The 16,126-nt window shown below is 35.0% G+C and overlaps 2 protein-coding genes across 2 annotated transcripts in view; one reads left to right on the forward strand and one right to left on the reverse strand.

Annotated features, from left to right (window-relative positions):
• The window catches only part of LOC134250180 (aspartate--tRNA ligase, cytoplasmic-like), a 15,616-nt gene extending 13,981 nt beyond the window's left edge, over nt 1-1,635 (reverse strand). Inside the window, exons 1-2 of the mRNA XM_062732530.1 lie at nt 1,423-1,635; nt 1,146-1,254 (exon numbers count right to left, since the gene is read on the reverse strand). Coding sequence (XP_062588514.1) covers nt 1,146-1,254; nt 1,423-1,454 — 141 coding nt within the window. The 5' untranslated portion in view covers nt 1,455-1,635. The remainder of the gene's footprint in view (nt 1-1,145; nt 1,255-1,422) is intronic.
• Nucleotides 1,632-15,750, forward strand: LOC134250181 (zinc finger protein 236-like). Its single transcript, XM_062732531.1, has 8 exons — nt 1,632-1,769; nt 6,147-6,906; nt 7,077-7,092; nt 7,220-7,582; nt 7,810-10,253; nt 10,503-10,651; nt 10,831-10,914; nt 12,562-15,750. The coding sequence occupies exons 1-8, from the start codon at nt 1,721-1,723 to the stop codon at nt 12,774-12,776; spliced, it is 4,080 nt and encodes a 1,359-aa protein (XP_062588515.1). The 5' UTR covers nt 1,632-1,720; the 3' UTR covers nt 12,777-15,750.
• Nucleotides 15,751-16,126: the final 376 nt, after the last annotated feature.

The following is a 16,126-nucleotide window of genomic DNA, read 5'->3' on the forward strand; positions in this document are numbered from 1 at the left end:
TTGTTTATTCATGGATAGCTGCAGATCTGTAGCTCTCCGAAAAAAATTGATAGACCGGAGAGCTACAGAGCCACCCATTGAAAAAACTGTATATTTATTGCGCACAAAAAAATGTGCTCGGTTCTCGATTTATTTCTCCATGTTTTTAAAACTGTAATCTCAAAATATTACTAACCGTGTGTTCCTAACATATTCTTTGACTCTTTCCACAACAAAACATTCCTCATAATTGTTGTTAATAGTCCTCCTGGCCCTGATATTGCAATCATCGAACATTTCTCTTATTTATACTGCCATTTTGGTTTCAAAGATAATATGCTTCGTTCAGATGTCAACTACGAGAGAACTTGATAGAGGATAGAGGAATTTTTGGAAATCTTCCATTTTTTGCAATTGAGGTAAGAATTTGGAAGAATTAATCAAGAATCGAGCGCACTTTTTTGTGCGCAATAAATATACAGTTTTTTTAATGGGTGGCACTGTAGCTCTCCGGTCTATCAATAATTTTTTTTGGAGAGCTACAGATCTGCAGCTAATTCATGGATAAAATCGACAAAGAATAATTCTGAACGAAGCGCGTGCGGCGCATGCTTAGTGTCATTTCTTTTGGACTTAGCCATTCTTCCATGTAAACAAACGAACAAAATGCCTTTGAATCTGAATTATGATCTTAGAAAAAATACAGAGACAACTGAATTTCTTTACTTATCTAAAAGAACGAGTCACTAACCCTAATCCGTCGGATGGTATGCAAGGACTAAGACGTTCAGATGAAATCTCCCGGGCAGATGCTAAACTAACCCTAATCAGTCGAATAATGTGCTAGGACTAACCCTAATCTCTTGGATGGATGCGAGACTAACCCTAATCAGTCGAATACTAGTGCAAGGACTAACCCTAATCTCTCAGGTGGGTGCAAGACTAACCCTAATCAGTCAAATAGTGTGCAAATTTAACCCATTTCAGTTGAGTGACGTAGTTGTCACGTCATAGTCAAAGGAGAACGAGGATCTTGCGGATATGGGGACCGGTAAAGTAAAGTCTACCCCATTATCCATAATTTTTTTTCCTTTCCATTACTTTTTATTTTATTTATAACATCTCCTCTTTCACTATCGTACTATGTGTCTATACCACCCCTTTACCTGCTGAACAGTCTTGTTAGCAGCCTTATATTCTGCTTTTTTGGCTGCCTTCTCTGCATCTTTCTGAAGCTTCTTCAATGCCTTCTTTGACATAGGCTGTCCATCGGGACTGTAGAAAAAAAATGTTCGTTTGATTTATTTTACAACTGCTTTACAGGGCTAGCCTGAATTGAAAAATAAATCCATGTATAGTGGTCGAGGAAATTCGAATTGCATGATGCAAGAAACAGGATGTTTTGATTTTAATCATTAATGGTATAATAATTTAAATACGTGCCCTATAACCGCATCTGTATTCTCTTTATCCATTGTATATTTTTTCAGCTAATCATCGGGCAAGACAGTTTTCTGAATGTTTCCAGATCCACGTGTGAATATATCTGAAAATCGTCTACCTGTCAAAACTTACACTGACGGTCGTGCAAGTTCCGGTTTCATACACGTGCCAGAGGTCAGTCCCAGCATGCATTAGATTAGAAGACTGAAGCGAAGAGACGTAAAGGTGGAAGAGCCGTTCGTGCGTAAACTTTTGATTTCGACAGGCCGCGGACCTGCTTCCCAATGAAGCCAAGAAAATGCCGAAGATTTCGAAGAGGAAACAGCAAAAACCAAGCCATTTGAGTGGTAAGAAAGTGAATTAAAGTGAACGATTCGTATTTACTTTACGCGTGCGCGTATGCCATTGAATCGATTTTTTGTGCAGTCGATTTTTCAATTTACTTGGATTGTTGCAGGAATTTCGATATTACAGCAGCAGAAATTTTCTACAAACGTTCCAAAATTGACTGACACATGATGTTTTAATTCGTTTTCTATTTGTTTATATATATATTTTTATATAGGTAATACCTTTAGCAGACGAATTTTCTGATTTGTAAACATATCTCGTGCATGAAAATTTCTTAATTCTATTACATATGATCACATGTTGACAACCAAACTGGGTCAGGTCATATTTACCTGTGTAGTGTTTGCGATAGAGTCAGTCACGTTCCTTAAATGGACGTGCATTTGTCGATTTGATTGTCTAAATTGATAACGATAGCTTCACAATGGGATTAGTAGTGTACTTTCACTTTATTCTGCTAATGTTGCCTGAGGGGGTATTGGTCTACTCTTGGTTTGACTTTTTCCTCAATGGAAAGACTTTTTTTCTTTTTTTTTTCTTTTAATTTGTAACAATGATCTCAGGATTTACAACTTGAACACAGATAAATCTATACATTTATGAAAATAAATAGGAATAAAGTAAATCTATACTCAGAAAAAAGTCATTTCTCAAAAATTTGTACTCAGACTCAAAATAATTTGAGATTCAGATATCTATATTTTCCTAAATTTGACATTATTGAAGAATTCTATATAAAATATTTATGATGTTAACTCATAGATTTGAATATCTATGAATGTAGTCATTTAAATTTATATTTTAAAGATCAACCGTAACCCCAAATATACAGTTTTTTAAAGTTTTAAATTCATCATGATCCTGGGGGTAAAGGGGGAAAACTGTAGTTTTTCGGAATATCTAATTAGATACATGTACCTGATCGGTAACACATTTGTGGTACATATCTTTAAGTAATGCCGGGGGTTTGGAGACAGTTAACAGTAATAGGCTGGTTTATATAATTATGATCATACAGTATGTGATTGATCGGATGTCATGTATGGGAGCTCGCGCTAAGTCGACCCTCTCTCTATATCATGAAGCTGTTACTGTAAATGCCTTTGTGTTATCTTGTGTGTACCCTTACACATTTTTATATCTTGTCAATGTGTTGTCCAAAATTTAGGCATGATTACACCAAATATGTGATGAAAAAAATTTATGATCAAAACTTATTTCTATTATATTTTATGCATTAATACTGTTGGTTTCCTAATTTCTATTGAGAATTTCTTTCAAGAAGGTAAATAATTTTACTGCAATTTTTTTTTAAGACAAAAATATTATTATAAGTTCTAAATGTTTAGAAGGAAAACTCTCAAAGAATCAAGAGGGAAAATTTGCAATTTGTCACATAGAATTGAATCAACACGTTTATGTAAAATACTTTTTTCCATCTTCAGTTTAAGGTGGTTCAGTTGTAAGAAAGAATTATTTAAGTAAGCATGATTTTACAGTTGATAATTATTATCAACATTTCAGAATCCATTTAAAAGTTGTTTTATACGTATGGAAGGGGTTATAGGTTTTATACAGGCATAATTAACACTAATAGATTGTTAAAGAATTTTTTTCAAATATGTTAAATTCTTTATTTTAATTTACTCCAGCATTTGTACATTCAGACTTGTCCATTCTTGGTAGGAGTTGGAGGCACGCATCTTTGTTCGACTGCCGCATGTATAATCACAACCTAGCATGCACATACCCCGGAGCAAGCTAATTTCAATGGCAGGTCATGCATGATTAAGAATAAATACTTTGCCAAAAATGCATTACCCAGTGGTGACCTTCGGGTATGCTGAAGATTTTTACAGCGATTCATTATCGTGTTTGTTTTGCATGCAGGAATGCCCACCACTAAGTTTCACCATGCATGACAGGTCAAAATCAATGCACATTTTTAAACCGTATATTATGTACATACATTCAGCTCAGCTCGCAGTATAACCTGATACCTAGTCATATGCATCAATTGCTTCAGATTCATTTACCATGCATATACATGTGTCACGTAATTTGGTGTGTAGAGGTTTACCAATATTAAGTTACAAACACTTTGCTAAGATATTTACAAAGATATTGATAATGTTGACACAGCTTATCATGAAGTAATATTGATTGATATTAATATCATGAATTATTTAGTATTTTTTACTCTTTTTAGCTTATTTGTGAAATAGTATAAAATGAAAACAGAAAATTTATTTAGTAGAAAATTGATTTAAGAATGTACATCATGTAATGGGATTTCAGGTTTTCCATTTTGGTAATCATTAATCCTTTTTAAATAACACTTAACTTTACCCAAAAACTGAATTTTGTACATTTATTGTCATGGCTACTATTTTTTTTTCATTTTTGGAGGGAAAGAGGGAGAGGAAGAGTCTTATATTTTTACATTACAAATACTTTGAAATGCTAAAAAGCTTAAATTACAGTAAAATTTGTGTGAATGGTTTCATTGTGTCTCTACTATAACTTTGCATTGTCATTACATATGGTGATACCCCACTTCATTTCTGTATTTCCTTGTACTGTACTAATTTCTATAATAATTTTCATTAAATTTAGAATGTATTATACCTGAAAGAGATTTTCAACTGACTTAGTTTCCCCTGTATATTAAATAAAAAACATCTGATTAGCAAATGAATGGAAAAGCATTATTTGGTGAAGTCTTCCTTTTTGTGTTTATTATATGTGTTGGGAGGGAGAGAAGGGGGGGAGGGGGGTTAAGACAAGTCATTTTAAAATCTTAGCATAGATACTTTATCTACATTTGTTTTATTAGACAATGGGATGTCACTAAAAAAAAGGTGTGAAAACCCTGTTCTGTAGATATATATTAAAAAAAAAAACACACACACACAAAGTATTGATGAAGTGTTCCAAAAAATATGTGGTTAACATCTCTTGGGGTATAGTTAATGACCTCAGAAAATTTAAAAAAGGAATGCATTTGTGTTGAAATGCTTGTTAGTTTATTATCTCTTTGTTATCATCTAGGGTTGTAGGGTGTTTCTCATATTACACAGGTAAAGTTACCTGTGTCAACACATACCTGCTGGACACTTCAGTGGACATTGTATAATCTCCATTGTGTAGAAATTCAAGTGGACAGTTATGTAATTCTCAGTTAAAGGGAAATAGCGTAATCCTTTGGGTAGGTCATACATTGGGGTTCTGAAGAGGGGATTTCAGAAACTTTCCAATTTTTTTTATGTAAGACAATTGGAAAGGGGGGCATAAGTTCAGAATTTTTAAATATCCATGGAAAACAAGTTTAAAAAGATATATTTTTGTTGTAAATTTAATACAATAATAGACAAACTTGAAAAAATTATGAAAATAATAAATAAAATGTGAAATAACAAAATCCTCATTTCACCAAAAATTGTAAGATTTGAAGTTTTAGTAAAATCTTTTTTTTTTTTTTTAATTTCTTTAATTTGATCCTGATATATGATTTTCATTGACAGTTATAGAGAATGTTAGGAAAAGAATGTCTAATTAGTCTCCCCTTTGTTCACTCAGAGCATGAATGCTGTATAATTACAGGTATTTGTTGAAATGCCGAGCTAAATCACATGTTTTCATACCTGTCAATAGACCCGTATGTATATTCAGTCAATGTGTTTATGCATGCTGGATAGCCCCTACAGGTGTTCTACATGGCTGCTCTTAGACATGCATGACTGGACCCAATTAATTCCCCCCAATATGAGCGTCTATAGAACTGTAACCTACAGCTAAAAAAACTATATACATCTACCTGAGAATGGCCAATACTTTACCTAAATGCATTGATCCACTTCTCTTTACTTGCAAACAATATTCAGTGATATTTATAGGTGGCAAGTGTGGGTAAGGAGTTTTGTGTGGACATTGTGATATAATGAGGTGACACCTTAAATCTCAATTGTAAGAAAGTTGAAACCATTGTTTTTAGGTGTGACTATGGAGCCTAGCGCACATGTAGGCAAGATTATATAAGCTTCTAGGGATTAATATATTATGTCATTTTATCAAAGGTTTATGATATAATAGATATCAGGGAGACATTGGAGTCTCCAAATCAGGCCTTAACAGCTCCATGTAACAGTTTAAATACTAGAAATGTTTATACTGTAACATGCTGGTTAAGCCTTTGCACGCGAGCTTTTAAACTATGCATGCATAAAGGTATTTATTGAAGAGCAATTTTATTTCTCAGATGTTTATCACTGGTTAAAGTTAGAAGTAAGCTTTGTAATACAACAAATTTTACAGCTATAGTGTAGTTAGAGAAGTGAGGGTATAATTAAATATTTTTTTTCCTATGATTGTAGACAATGCTAATCCACCTAACAACACAAGAGGAAGAAAACTGTCCAAAACAGCTGTAGCAGATGACAACGGAAACTTCATTGAGAAAGGCAAAAGGAGAAGACAAGTCCTAAAGAAACCAGAAACTTCAACTTCCAAAAGCAAGGCTTCCTCAAAGAAAAGAGACTCCAAGAAAAATGGAAACACGGTGGAGGACTTGGGAAATGGAGGGACCAATGAGAATGCTTCAGTGAATGATCCTGATAATAGAAATGTAAGCAGTGAAAAGGAACATAAAAAGCACCAGAAATCCAAAAATCACACTGAACCAATGGACAATGAAGTGACAACTGCAGTAGAAATGAAATCTGAAAATTCTCCAGTACAGAATGGTAATGTTGCTAAAGAAGAAGAGATGGAGGAGGACATTTCAGATGGGGCCAGCTACGATGCAGGTAGTGAGGAGGATGACAGCATTACTGAGGGGGAAGACATGATCCTTAATAAGTCATCCAATACTGAGGGGGAAGATGAACTTAAGTTACCCATTACTGAGGGGGAAGACAGCCTTAAGTCACCCAATACTGAGGGGGAAGACAGCCTTAATGAGCCACCCAATTCCAGCAGAATAATGATTGTAGAAAGTGATGTATATGACGACCCTTTCCGAGAGGGATCTCACTTTGAGGTTGAAAATGGGATGTTTAAATGTGAATTTTGTGGAGTAATGAAGACAGATGTAACGGAATTAAAGACACATTTAAGGGGACACACAGGGATCTCACTTTGAGGTTGAAATCTACTGTAGGATGTTTAAATGTTATTTAAAGTGGAATGAGCACAAAATCTGAAAAAAAAACAGAATATAGCAAATTATTTTTTAATGAGGAGTAAAACTCTTAAAGTTTTCATGTACATATGTATATATTAAATCATTATCTTCCATGTTTCATTCCTTTAACATGTTTGGTCAATTTAACAAGTTTTATATAGAACTATAGAACCCTTACTGTAGTTTTCATGATTGAAATGATAAGAGGCATTCTTTAAAGGGAAATAACTCTTACAGAAAAAAAAATATTCTTGCTGTTTTCAGGTGTGCTGCAGAGCTTTCAATGCTAAAAGGACACTGCTTTATCACCAGTTTATAGTGCATGGAATAGAACATAAAAGTGTAGCTGCCAGATACCCTGACATACGCAAGAGAAAGTTTGAAGCCGGGGAGTTAGTAGACGAGTCAGTTATTCAGGAGGTGGACAAGAAGCGGCGGCGGTTTGAGAACGGCATGGACGTGTTGACCGATCGTCTGGATAACAGTCTGCCGTTCATTGTTAATGGGGTGGTGGTGGAGAACAGTAAAAAACGGATCTGTGAGATTTGTAAAAAGGTGTGCATGAAACCCAGTGATTTAAAGAGACACATGATGTCACACACAGGTGAAAGGCCATTTAAATGTGAGGTGAGTTACATTGGGTAAATGCAAAAACAAAATGTATATAAAATTACTCACATATTTCGTAATCACAAACCTTAACAAATGCTCATTTGAAATCAGTTTTTCAGTTATTTCAGAATCATGATTTCAAGTAAATGTCTGCTGTTGAGGCAAGTTAAGAACAGGTTTTAATTTTATTTACGCTGACCAATGCATTGTCTCATTAATCATGCAGTTGATTTTATGTTTAGGTGTGTGGTAAGCCATTTAGAGCTAAGAACAGCATGATGTACCACCTGAAGTCAGCCCATGGCTATATGGTTGAGTTAAGTCCTGGACTAGAAGAGAGATATCTGAAGCTGAAAAAGCAGTCTAAGGTACCAACATACAAAGGAAAATCTAATGGTGCTGGTCAATACCAAAATAATCAGACCACAGCTTCACCACGGCAGTCCCCAGAAAGAACCCCAACCCCAGACTCATCTGTTTTCCCCACAACTTCTACAAATCACCCAGTGGCATATATGCCACTTTACAAACCTCTACAAATGCCTGGAAATGGAGAGACTCCGAATTTCTACAATGATGGTAATAGAACCATCAAAGACCATGGGGATCAGCTTGACAAATCAGCAGGACATATCAAGCAGAAGGATACAGAATTTGAATCTGTCAATCCTAAAATATTTACTCCTGGACTATCACTGAATGTCCCTCACTTAGTAAAACCTGGAGGGAATCCAGTAGGGAAAGAAATTCATCAAGTATTCAGCTCAGGGTCATGTGATATGAAGGTGGATAGCGAGACCGTGCTGGTCACTCGACTCGATGGAACTCTGTCCACCTCTGGCCAGAAAGTCTGTGCCTATAAATGTCATCTCTGCGGAAAACTGTTCAATTACCTCAGCAAAGTACAGTTCCATCTCTCTTTCCATTTTGAGAGGGAAATTAAAACATATCATTGTAAACACTGTTCTGCCTCGTTTCCATTCCAGTATCAGATGCACAGACACCTGCATAAATGTCATTCCGGATTAATCAGTAAAGATTTATCTACCTCAACCACGGCTCATTCCTCCACAAACGGCACTGATCTATCTCCAGCAACTTCATTAGCAGAACATTTTAGTGTGTTGAGATTCAAAAGAAACGATAATGCATCATATGCTTGCATGATCTGCAAGAAATCTTTCAGCATGGAATCCTCTCTTCTTAAACATATCAAAATGCACAGTAGTGATGATTTTTGTTACTGTCGAGATTGTGGAAATGGGTTTTCTGATTATGAGTTTCTGAAGGAACATTTTGAACGGGAGCATGGAGGAGGTGGTGAAAGTCATCATGAGGTTAAAGCAGAGAAGTCTAGAAACACACTGCTATCTCATCTTCTGAAAAAGACGTCCAGATGTGGAAAAGATGAAAGTCAGGCTGAAGTAGTCATTGATAGAGAAGGTCAAGATGTGGAAGAACAGAAAGCAAAAGAAATGTTGGAGAAGGCGGGAATCGGAGATGAAGTGACAGTCGTATTACCATGTGATCCAGAAGACGAGGAAAAGGTCAAAGAAAAGAAATCTGAATTGAAGGATTGGCAAGTGGAAGAAGAGGAAAAATCTGATTTTGTTAGCACTCCTGAAATACAAACAGCCCCTAAAATGTCACTGTTGGCTAAAGTACCTGGTAAATCAAAGAGAAAGGCATCACAACCAGTCCGACTGAATCAGTTAAATGGAGTAAAGTTAGAATCTGATGCTGACCAGACAGAGGATATGGAAAAAGATCCAGAAGAAGTAAAACTTCTAGATAACATAAAAGTTGAGGAAGACAAGGAATCTGTAGACCAAATAAATCCCTCTTCACCGGATTCCAATTCTAGATCATCCTCTCCAGCAAAGTCACCAACATCGTCTGATGTCGATTATAAGCTGCCAACTGCTCTTCCTGCATCTGGGTTTTGGCCTCCTCACTTGATGCCTAATGCTCAATTTCCACATTCCCTGCTGACAACAGGACAGATGCTCCAGGCCATTGCTGCAACAGGCCACATAACCAACCCTACATCACTATCCCAGGCTTTGACCAATCCTGCTGCTCAAGCAATGTTAGCCTCAGGCCAGATGCCCACCCTAGCTCAGGCCCTGGCCAGTAGTAGCCACATTCCAGCCACTCTTGCTAAAACCATGACCTCAGCCTCCTCCCAGTTCATGCCTCCTGGTCTGGCATCCACTGCCGCATTCATGCACCCATCATTTCCATTTTCCCAAATGTATGCATTCCAAGCTGCTGCCGCTGCTGCTGCTCTTCAACAATCAAAACTGAACAACAATGTGAATACGGCAGGCATCAAAACAGAAGTGATTGATGACCCCAAACTAGAATCTTCTGATTCAGCTGAGGCGAACTGCTCATCTCCAGGTGCTCCTCTTGACCTGGCAACCACTTCCACCCTTGATGCTAAAAATAGCAACAGTCCCTCAACTTCTTCAGCAGGAAATGTGAGTGATGGTTCAATCCGGTTTCCTGATGACCTGTCCCCAAACACCTCTACTCAGGGAGAGCCAGCGGAGGATTATAGGGACGGACTGGTGGGGATGCCAAAGGTCCAGTGGTCTCCTGGGGACCCCAACTCACCCTTCAGCTGGCACCACATGACCACTGATGGCAGGAAAGTCACCTCCCTCTCCAGAACTCACTCAAGGTAGGTTTTCAATCTTTTACTTAAAATATGTCAAATGAAAAGTAATAAGAGAAAGCTGACTTGCAAAATACATGTTCGAACAAATGTTTGATTTGATGTTTCCTAGCATTTGACTACAATAATAATTTATGTTTAAAACTTTATCATCCACATTCAAAAAGTCTCTGATTACTTGAGTAGATATCACCTTGATTCTATTATGGCTAAAGTATTAAAGTAATGTATGTTTGAATTTTGGATTTGATTCAGACTTCCTATTGTGAATTCCCCTGTCAACCGAGACCAGATATGTAAACCAACAATGCTGGATGATGGAAGACAGGTGTTTAGTTGTCCGTTCTGTAGCAAGAACTTCTCTTCATACTCGGATATCAACAGGCACATGGATTTTCATGAAGGTATGAAATAAAGAAATAAAGGAAAAGATAGTGTTTGTACAATGTATAACCCTGTTAATTAATAGTAAGAAAATGGAGATCTGAATACCTAGCTAAATTGATAAAATATAAGTACAATATTACAGGCGTATTGCACAGATGAGAGATTATATTAAAGATGTCTTATTTATTGATTACAGATATACGACCCTACAAGTGTAAATACTGTGAATATTATGCCAGGACAAACAGCCAGTTAAAAGTTCATATGATGAGACATCAAGGTTTGTCACCATGTACTGCACATATACTCTAAATGTATTTAATCTAGTTTGTACAATATTTTGCAGACATTGTTTTCTCATCAAATTAGCTTTGATTTGGATTAGTACGTTTCTGAATGTACTGGATATAAATTTAAACATAAAAAACATTAGGAATACACTGTATACATGTACTTGATTTAGCAGAAACTGCTTTAAGTATTACCAAAGGTACACAGCTTTATATGATACATTTAGTGTGTGTTAAAGTATAGGGAGGTTTAGGTCTTTTGAAAAACAGGTTCAGTATTAAAAACGGTAAAACTTTTCTAATCCAGAGGTTGTGCTATTTAAATTTAATGTTGTATTTATGTCTCTTTCAGTTAATTCAGTTTGAAATTTTGCTTTTTATCTGGAATTTTGTCTAATTTTGTCGATTTCTTTGAAACCACATGTCCAGATTAGATATTAAGTTTAAGTGTATTTATTATCTTGGCAAATTTGTCTGTTCTTCAATTTGAAATTTTAAAAAACAGCAATACATGTATATACGAGGGGTTATCAAAAAGTTCGTGGACTGGCGCCATAAAATTAAAACCGCTTTAGGTACATCAATGAATTTTTAAATATCTGGTTAGCATCATCTTTTCTATCTATAGAATAAACCGCAGATCATTAATTTTATTTTTAAATAAATTAGTAATGTTTTTGTAAGCTATGGTATGTCCAGGCGGCGCAACCTCGAATACGGCTTTTTTTCGACCGAAGCATAACTAAGAAAAACTTTTGATATGAATATTTGACATCCAAAAATCTGATTAATTCAGGTATATGTTGGGACACTATTGCTTCATAAAATAGGAAGTTTTCAATTCATTCTGAAAGTTCTAAGAAAATTTATCGTAAATTTGACATGGAGTGTCTAAACAAATAAGTCCTTGAAAATGACGTCAAAAGGGGGGAGGGGTTTCATTTTCCAACATTCTATAAATTATTGGCCCTAAAAAAAAGTCGTATAGACCTAGGAAATGTTTAAACTGGCTATGGAGAAATAAAATGCATCCAGAGTACTTGTTTTTTAATGCAAAAGAGGTTCAGAGAGAAAAGGGATGCACAGTTAATGTCGATTCTTAGTCAAGGTGTGAAAAATCATTCACGTCAAAAAATGACGTTGGTCATATGTTGTAGATATTAAACTCCCAAAAGCAAAATATGCTGGCACAATCGAGCAAGGATCTCTCCCAATGTATCAATCCATTTGCAATATTATATGCATTTAAAGCCGCTGTTCCTGACATTGTAAAGTCATAAAAACAAGACTGGTTTAAGTCCTTACTCAACTCCAGGGAATCTCATCAAATTAAGTGTATGAGGTAGAAAAAGCGGACATTGAAAAACATTGATGTTGTGGGACGTCATGAAACTAAACGGCGACGGGTAACCATATAATGTCTTTTTTATTTTATCATATTTTAGCAAAAAATGAACGAATCAAGCTCAAATATTCAACATTTCTTTATTTTTTGTTGCTTTATGTCCCTTAAAAATTTTGAAAGTATAGACTACATAGTACTAATTTTATAGCCTCAGTCCACGAACTTTTTGATAACCCCTCGTATATTAGAGAATGTTTTTTATTTTTTGATATTGAGTTTCAAATTTTTGTAGGTATCCGAGAGTTTTGCTGCAAAGTGTGTAACTACAAAGGTGTGACCCAGTCCGATCTAAACCGCCACATGAAATCCCAGATCCACATGCTGAAGTCCAGAAACGAGTGCACTTATTGTGGGGAGGGGTTTGTAACAGCCAAGAATTTGGAGAAACATTTGGACGGAAATTGCATCGTAAAAGTTCAACAGGAGAAGGGAGAATACCTCTTCTGATTATTTAAGGTGGTTGTTTCAGGGTAGATAATTCATTGATGTAAAGTTTATTTATGTATTTGCGGATTGTATGATATTTCTTTATGTTATTAACTTCCTGAATTGGGTTGGACGAAGTAATACTGTAAAATAGAAGGGAGAGAATTATAATGTTTATTCACAAGAAAATTCTGTTATGTAAATGATATTTGTTAGTGCATTAATGAGACTTACCTTGAGTTTATTTTTTTGAAATCCAAGTTTTCTTGCTCCCAGTCGTTAGCTGATATGTTCATGTTCTTTTTTTGTGTATCAGGATTATGCATTATTACCTCATATTGTCAATGATATTTCCATTTGTGTTGTAATATATTTGAATTATAGAATTTGCTACGGGCTGTTGAATGCTGATAATTATTTTTTTGATTTATACCTGTGTCATCCAGAATATAATTTACTCAGTTTTAGTTGTTAGAAATGTTAACTACTGTATATTTTATTATGTGTTATAATGCTACAAGAATTATGTATATACCTTTTAAGTTTTTCATAGTTTATTTGTCCCAGATATTAGAAAATCTCCCAATATGTACAAATCATGACACATCTTGAAATTGCCTGTAGGTTGTGCAACTTATTTTTGTTTCAATATTTAACATCTAAAAAGAAAGGAAACATTCCATTTTGTTTGTTTTTTTTTATGCTATTGTGATAATTTTTTCAATCAAATGATTTTATTAATATAGTTTATCAAAGGACAGAAAGGTTTACTTATAATTTTTTTATGTTCTTTTTTACTTGTAACAAGATGTAGTTGTAGGATTTTTTTATACCCCGCGCAAACGAAGTTTGGGGGGGTATATAGGAATCACCTTGTCCGTCTGTCCGTCTGTCTGTGCAAACGTGTCCGGTCCATATCTTTCTTATGGAGGGACATTAGAATCTACTACTCCATACAAAGATTGCCCATGACCTAAGGGTGTGTCATCACCTTGACCCAAGGTCATTTGGGGAAGTTCAAGGTCACTGGAAGAAAAAGTTCATAATTCGTGTCCGGTCCATATCTTTCTTATGGATAAACTTGGTAGGTTCTCATTTCACACAAAGATTACCCATGACCCAAGGGTGTGTCATGACCTTGACCCAAGGTCATTTGGGGAAGTTCAAGGTCACTGGAAGAAAAAGTTCATAATTCGTGTCCGGTCCATATCTTTTTTATGGATAAACTTGGTAGGTTCTCATTTCACTCAAAGATTGCCCATGACCCAAGGGTGTGTCATGACCTTGACCCAAGGTCATTTGGGGAAGTTCAAGGTCAAAGGAAGAAAAAGTTCATAATTCTGTCCGGTCCATATCTTTTTTATGGATAAGCTTGGTAGGTTCTCATTTCACACAAAGATTGCCCATGACCCAAGGGTGTGTCATGAACTTGACCCAAGGTCATTTTGGGAATTTCAAGGTCACTGGAAGAAAAATTTCATAATTCGTGTCCAGTCCACATCTTTCTTATGTATAATCTTGGTAGGTTCTCATTTCACGCAAAGATTGCCCATGACCCAAGAGTGTGTCATGACCTTGACCCAAGGTCATTTGGGGAAGTTCAAGGTCACTGGAAGAAAAAGTTCACAATTCTTTCAGGTCCATATCTTTTTATGGATAAACTTGGTAGGTTCTCATTTCACACAAAGATTGCCCATGACCCAAGGGTATGTCATGACCTTGACCCAAGGTCATTTGGGGAATTTCAAGGTCACTGGAAGAAAAATTTCATAATTCATGTGTGATACATATCTTTATTATGGAAAAACTTGCTTCTGAAAAAACCCAGCGGGGGGTATTTTGTCCCGTTTGGACAGTTCTAGTTTATTTCAAAAATTGTCCAAGTAAGTCATCTGAATTTTATCAGAAATGAGTTTCTGTACTACTACTGATGTCTCGAAATCCTAATTATTCAACAGACTGAAGGTCTTAAACATTTATTTCAATTTCACATGCTCTGTAATGTTTTCATGAAATTTGATAGATTCAGTGAATACCTTGTAGTTTTCCTTTTAAAAAATATTGATGAAATATAAAGTTTAAATTATAACGAAATTTCCTTTAAAAACAATACACTCTTTGAAAATTCTTTAAGCTCAAAATTAGCAGTTGAACATTCTAAACTACATTGTATTTATTAGATGGGGATTTTTTTCAGGTATTACATTTGATTTATTTATAAATTAAATGCCATGAAATTCGGTGTACATGTTTCTGTCATAAGTCAGACTACACATGTATTTACAGCAAAATTAATTATCATATTTACAACAACGTGTATGTTCAGGACCTCCAAATTTTCATATCCATAATAGAGGTTTTCACTGCTTTATTCAAACATTTTTTAATGATTTACATCATGTTTTGAAGTATTTTAAGAGCCCCATTCCATACACATTATATTTTTACAATGTTGCTACATTCCATTACTTTTGGTTATATTAGTGCAATTGGACCAAGTTTGGCAGCCATTTTTTTTTTTTCATGCAGATGTGATTTTGACGGTTTGGATCTGAGTTTTCCTGATTGACCTTCTATCTCTCTCCCCCCTCCCCCTTTCCCTGTTTACACATAGTATCAATATGTGTGAAGTTTTCTGAAAGAGGTTTTTGTGCATTGTCATTTTAGAGTCACATCTATGTAAAAAGTAAATTATTGCAAGAACTCAATTACATATTATACAGTTGTAGTCGATTTATAAACACTTTGAATTCCAGTAAAATTTGATTTTTTGGTCATTCGATCTACCTGTCAGGGTCCATTTACTGTTATCTGTTTTTAACTCTGTCAGACAGAAAGTTTAGTAGATATTTTTAACACAGGATAGAAATAGTCTTGTTAGTAGTAGTGCTGTCTTATTCTATTTACAAATGAAGTAATTCCATACACACCTGTTTCTGAAATAAAACATTACTACGAAAGTGTAATAATCATGTTATGAGGGTAGATTTTTTTTTTTTAAGAAACAAGTGTTGTGAGTAATTCCCTTATATACAAATGAAATCCAGATAATTTGTAAATATGTAATTATATTGTTTTATTTCTATATTATAATACATCTCAACTTACAAGGAAGATTTACAGTCTATAGTGTTAATAATTAAATCAATATATATGTCAACTTACAAGAAAGATATACTATCTTTATAATGTTAATTAATCAAAATCCTTTAAATCAATATATATGTATATTGTACAATTTTATAAGATATACTTTTCTTTATAATGATAAATACTATGAGTTCCTAGAAATAAAGAGCATTTTAGTCTTACTGATTTTTATCTTGCATGTTTATTTAATTATTGCATGTTTTGATTGGCTAGAAATTCAA

This window comes from Saccostrea cucullata, unplaced genomic scaffold, assembly GCF_032062105.1.
Source record: "Saccostrea cucullata isolate Sc308-1 unplaced genomic scaffold, CSIRO_AGI_Scuc_v1 ctg44, whole genome shotgun sequence".
NCBI lineage: Eukaryota > Metazoa > Mollusca > Bivalvia > Ostreida > Ostreidae > Saccostrea > Saccostrea cuccullata.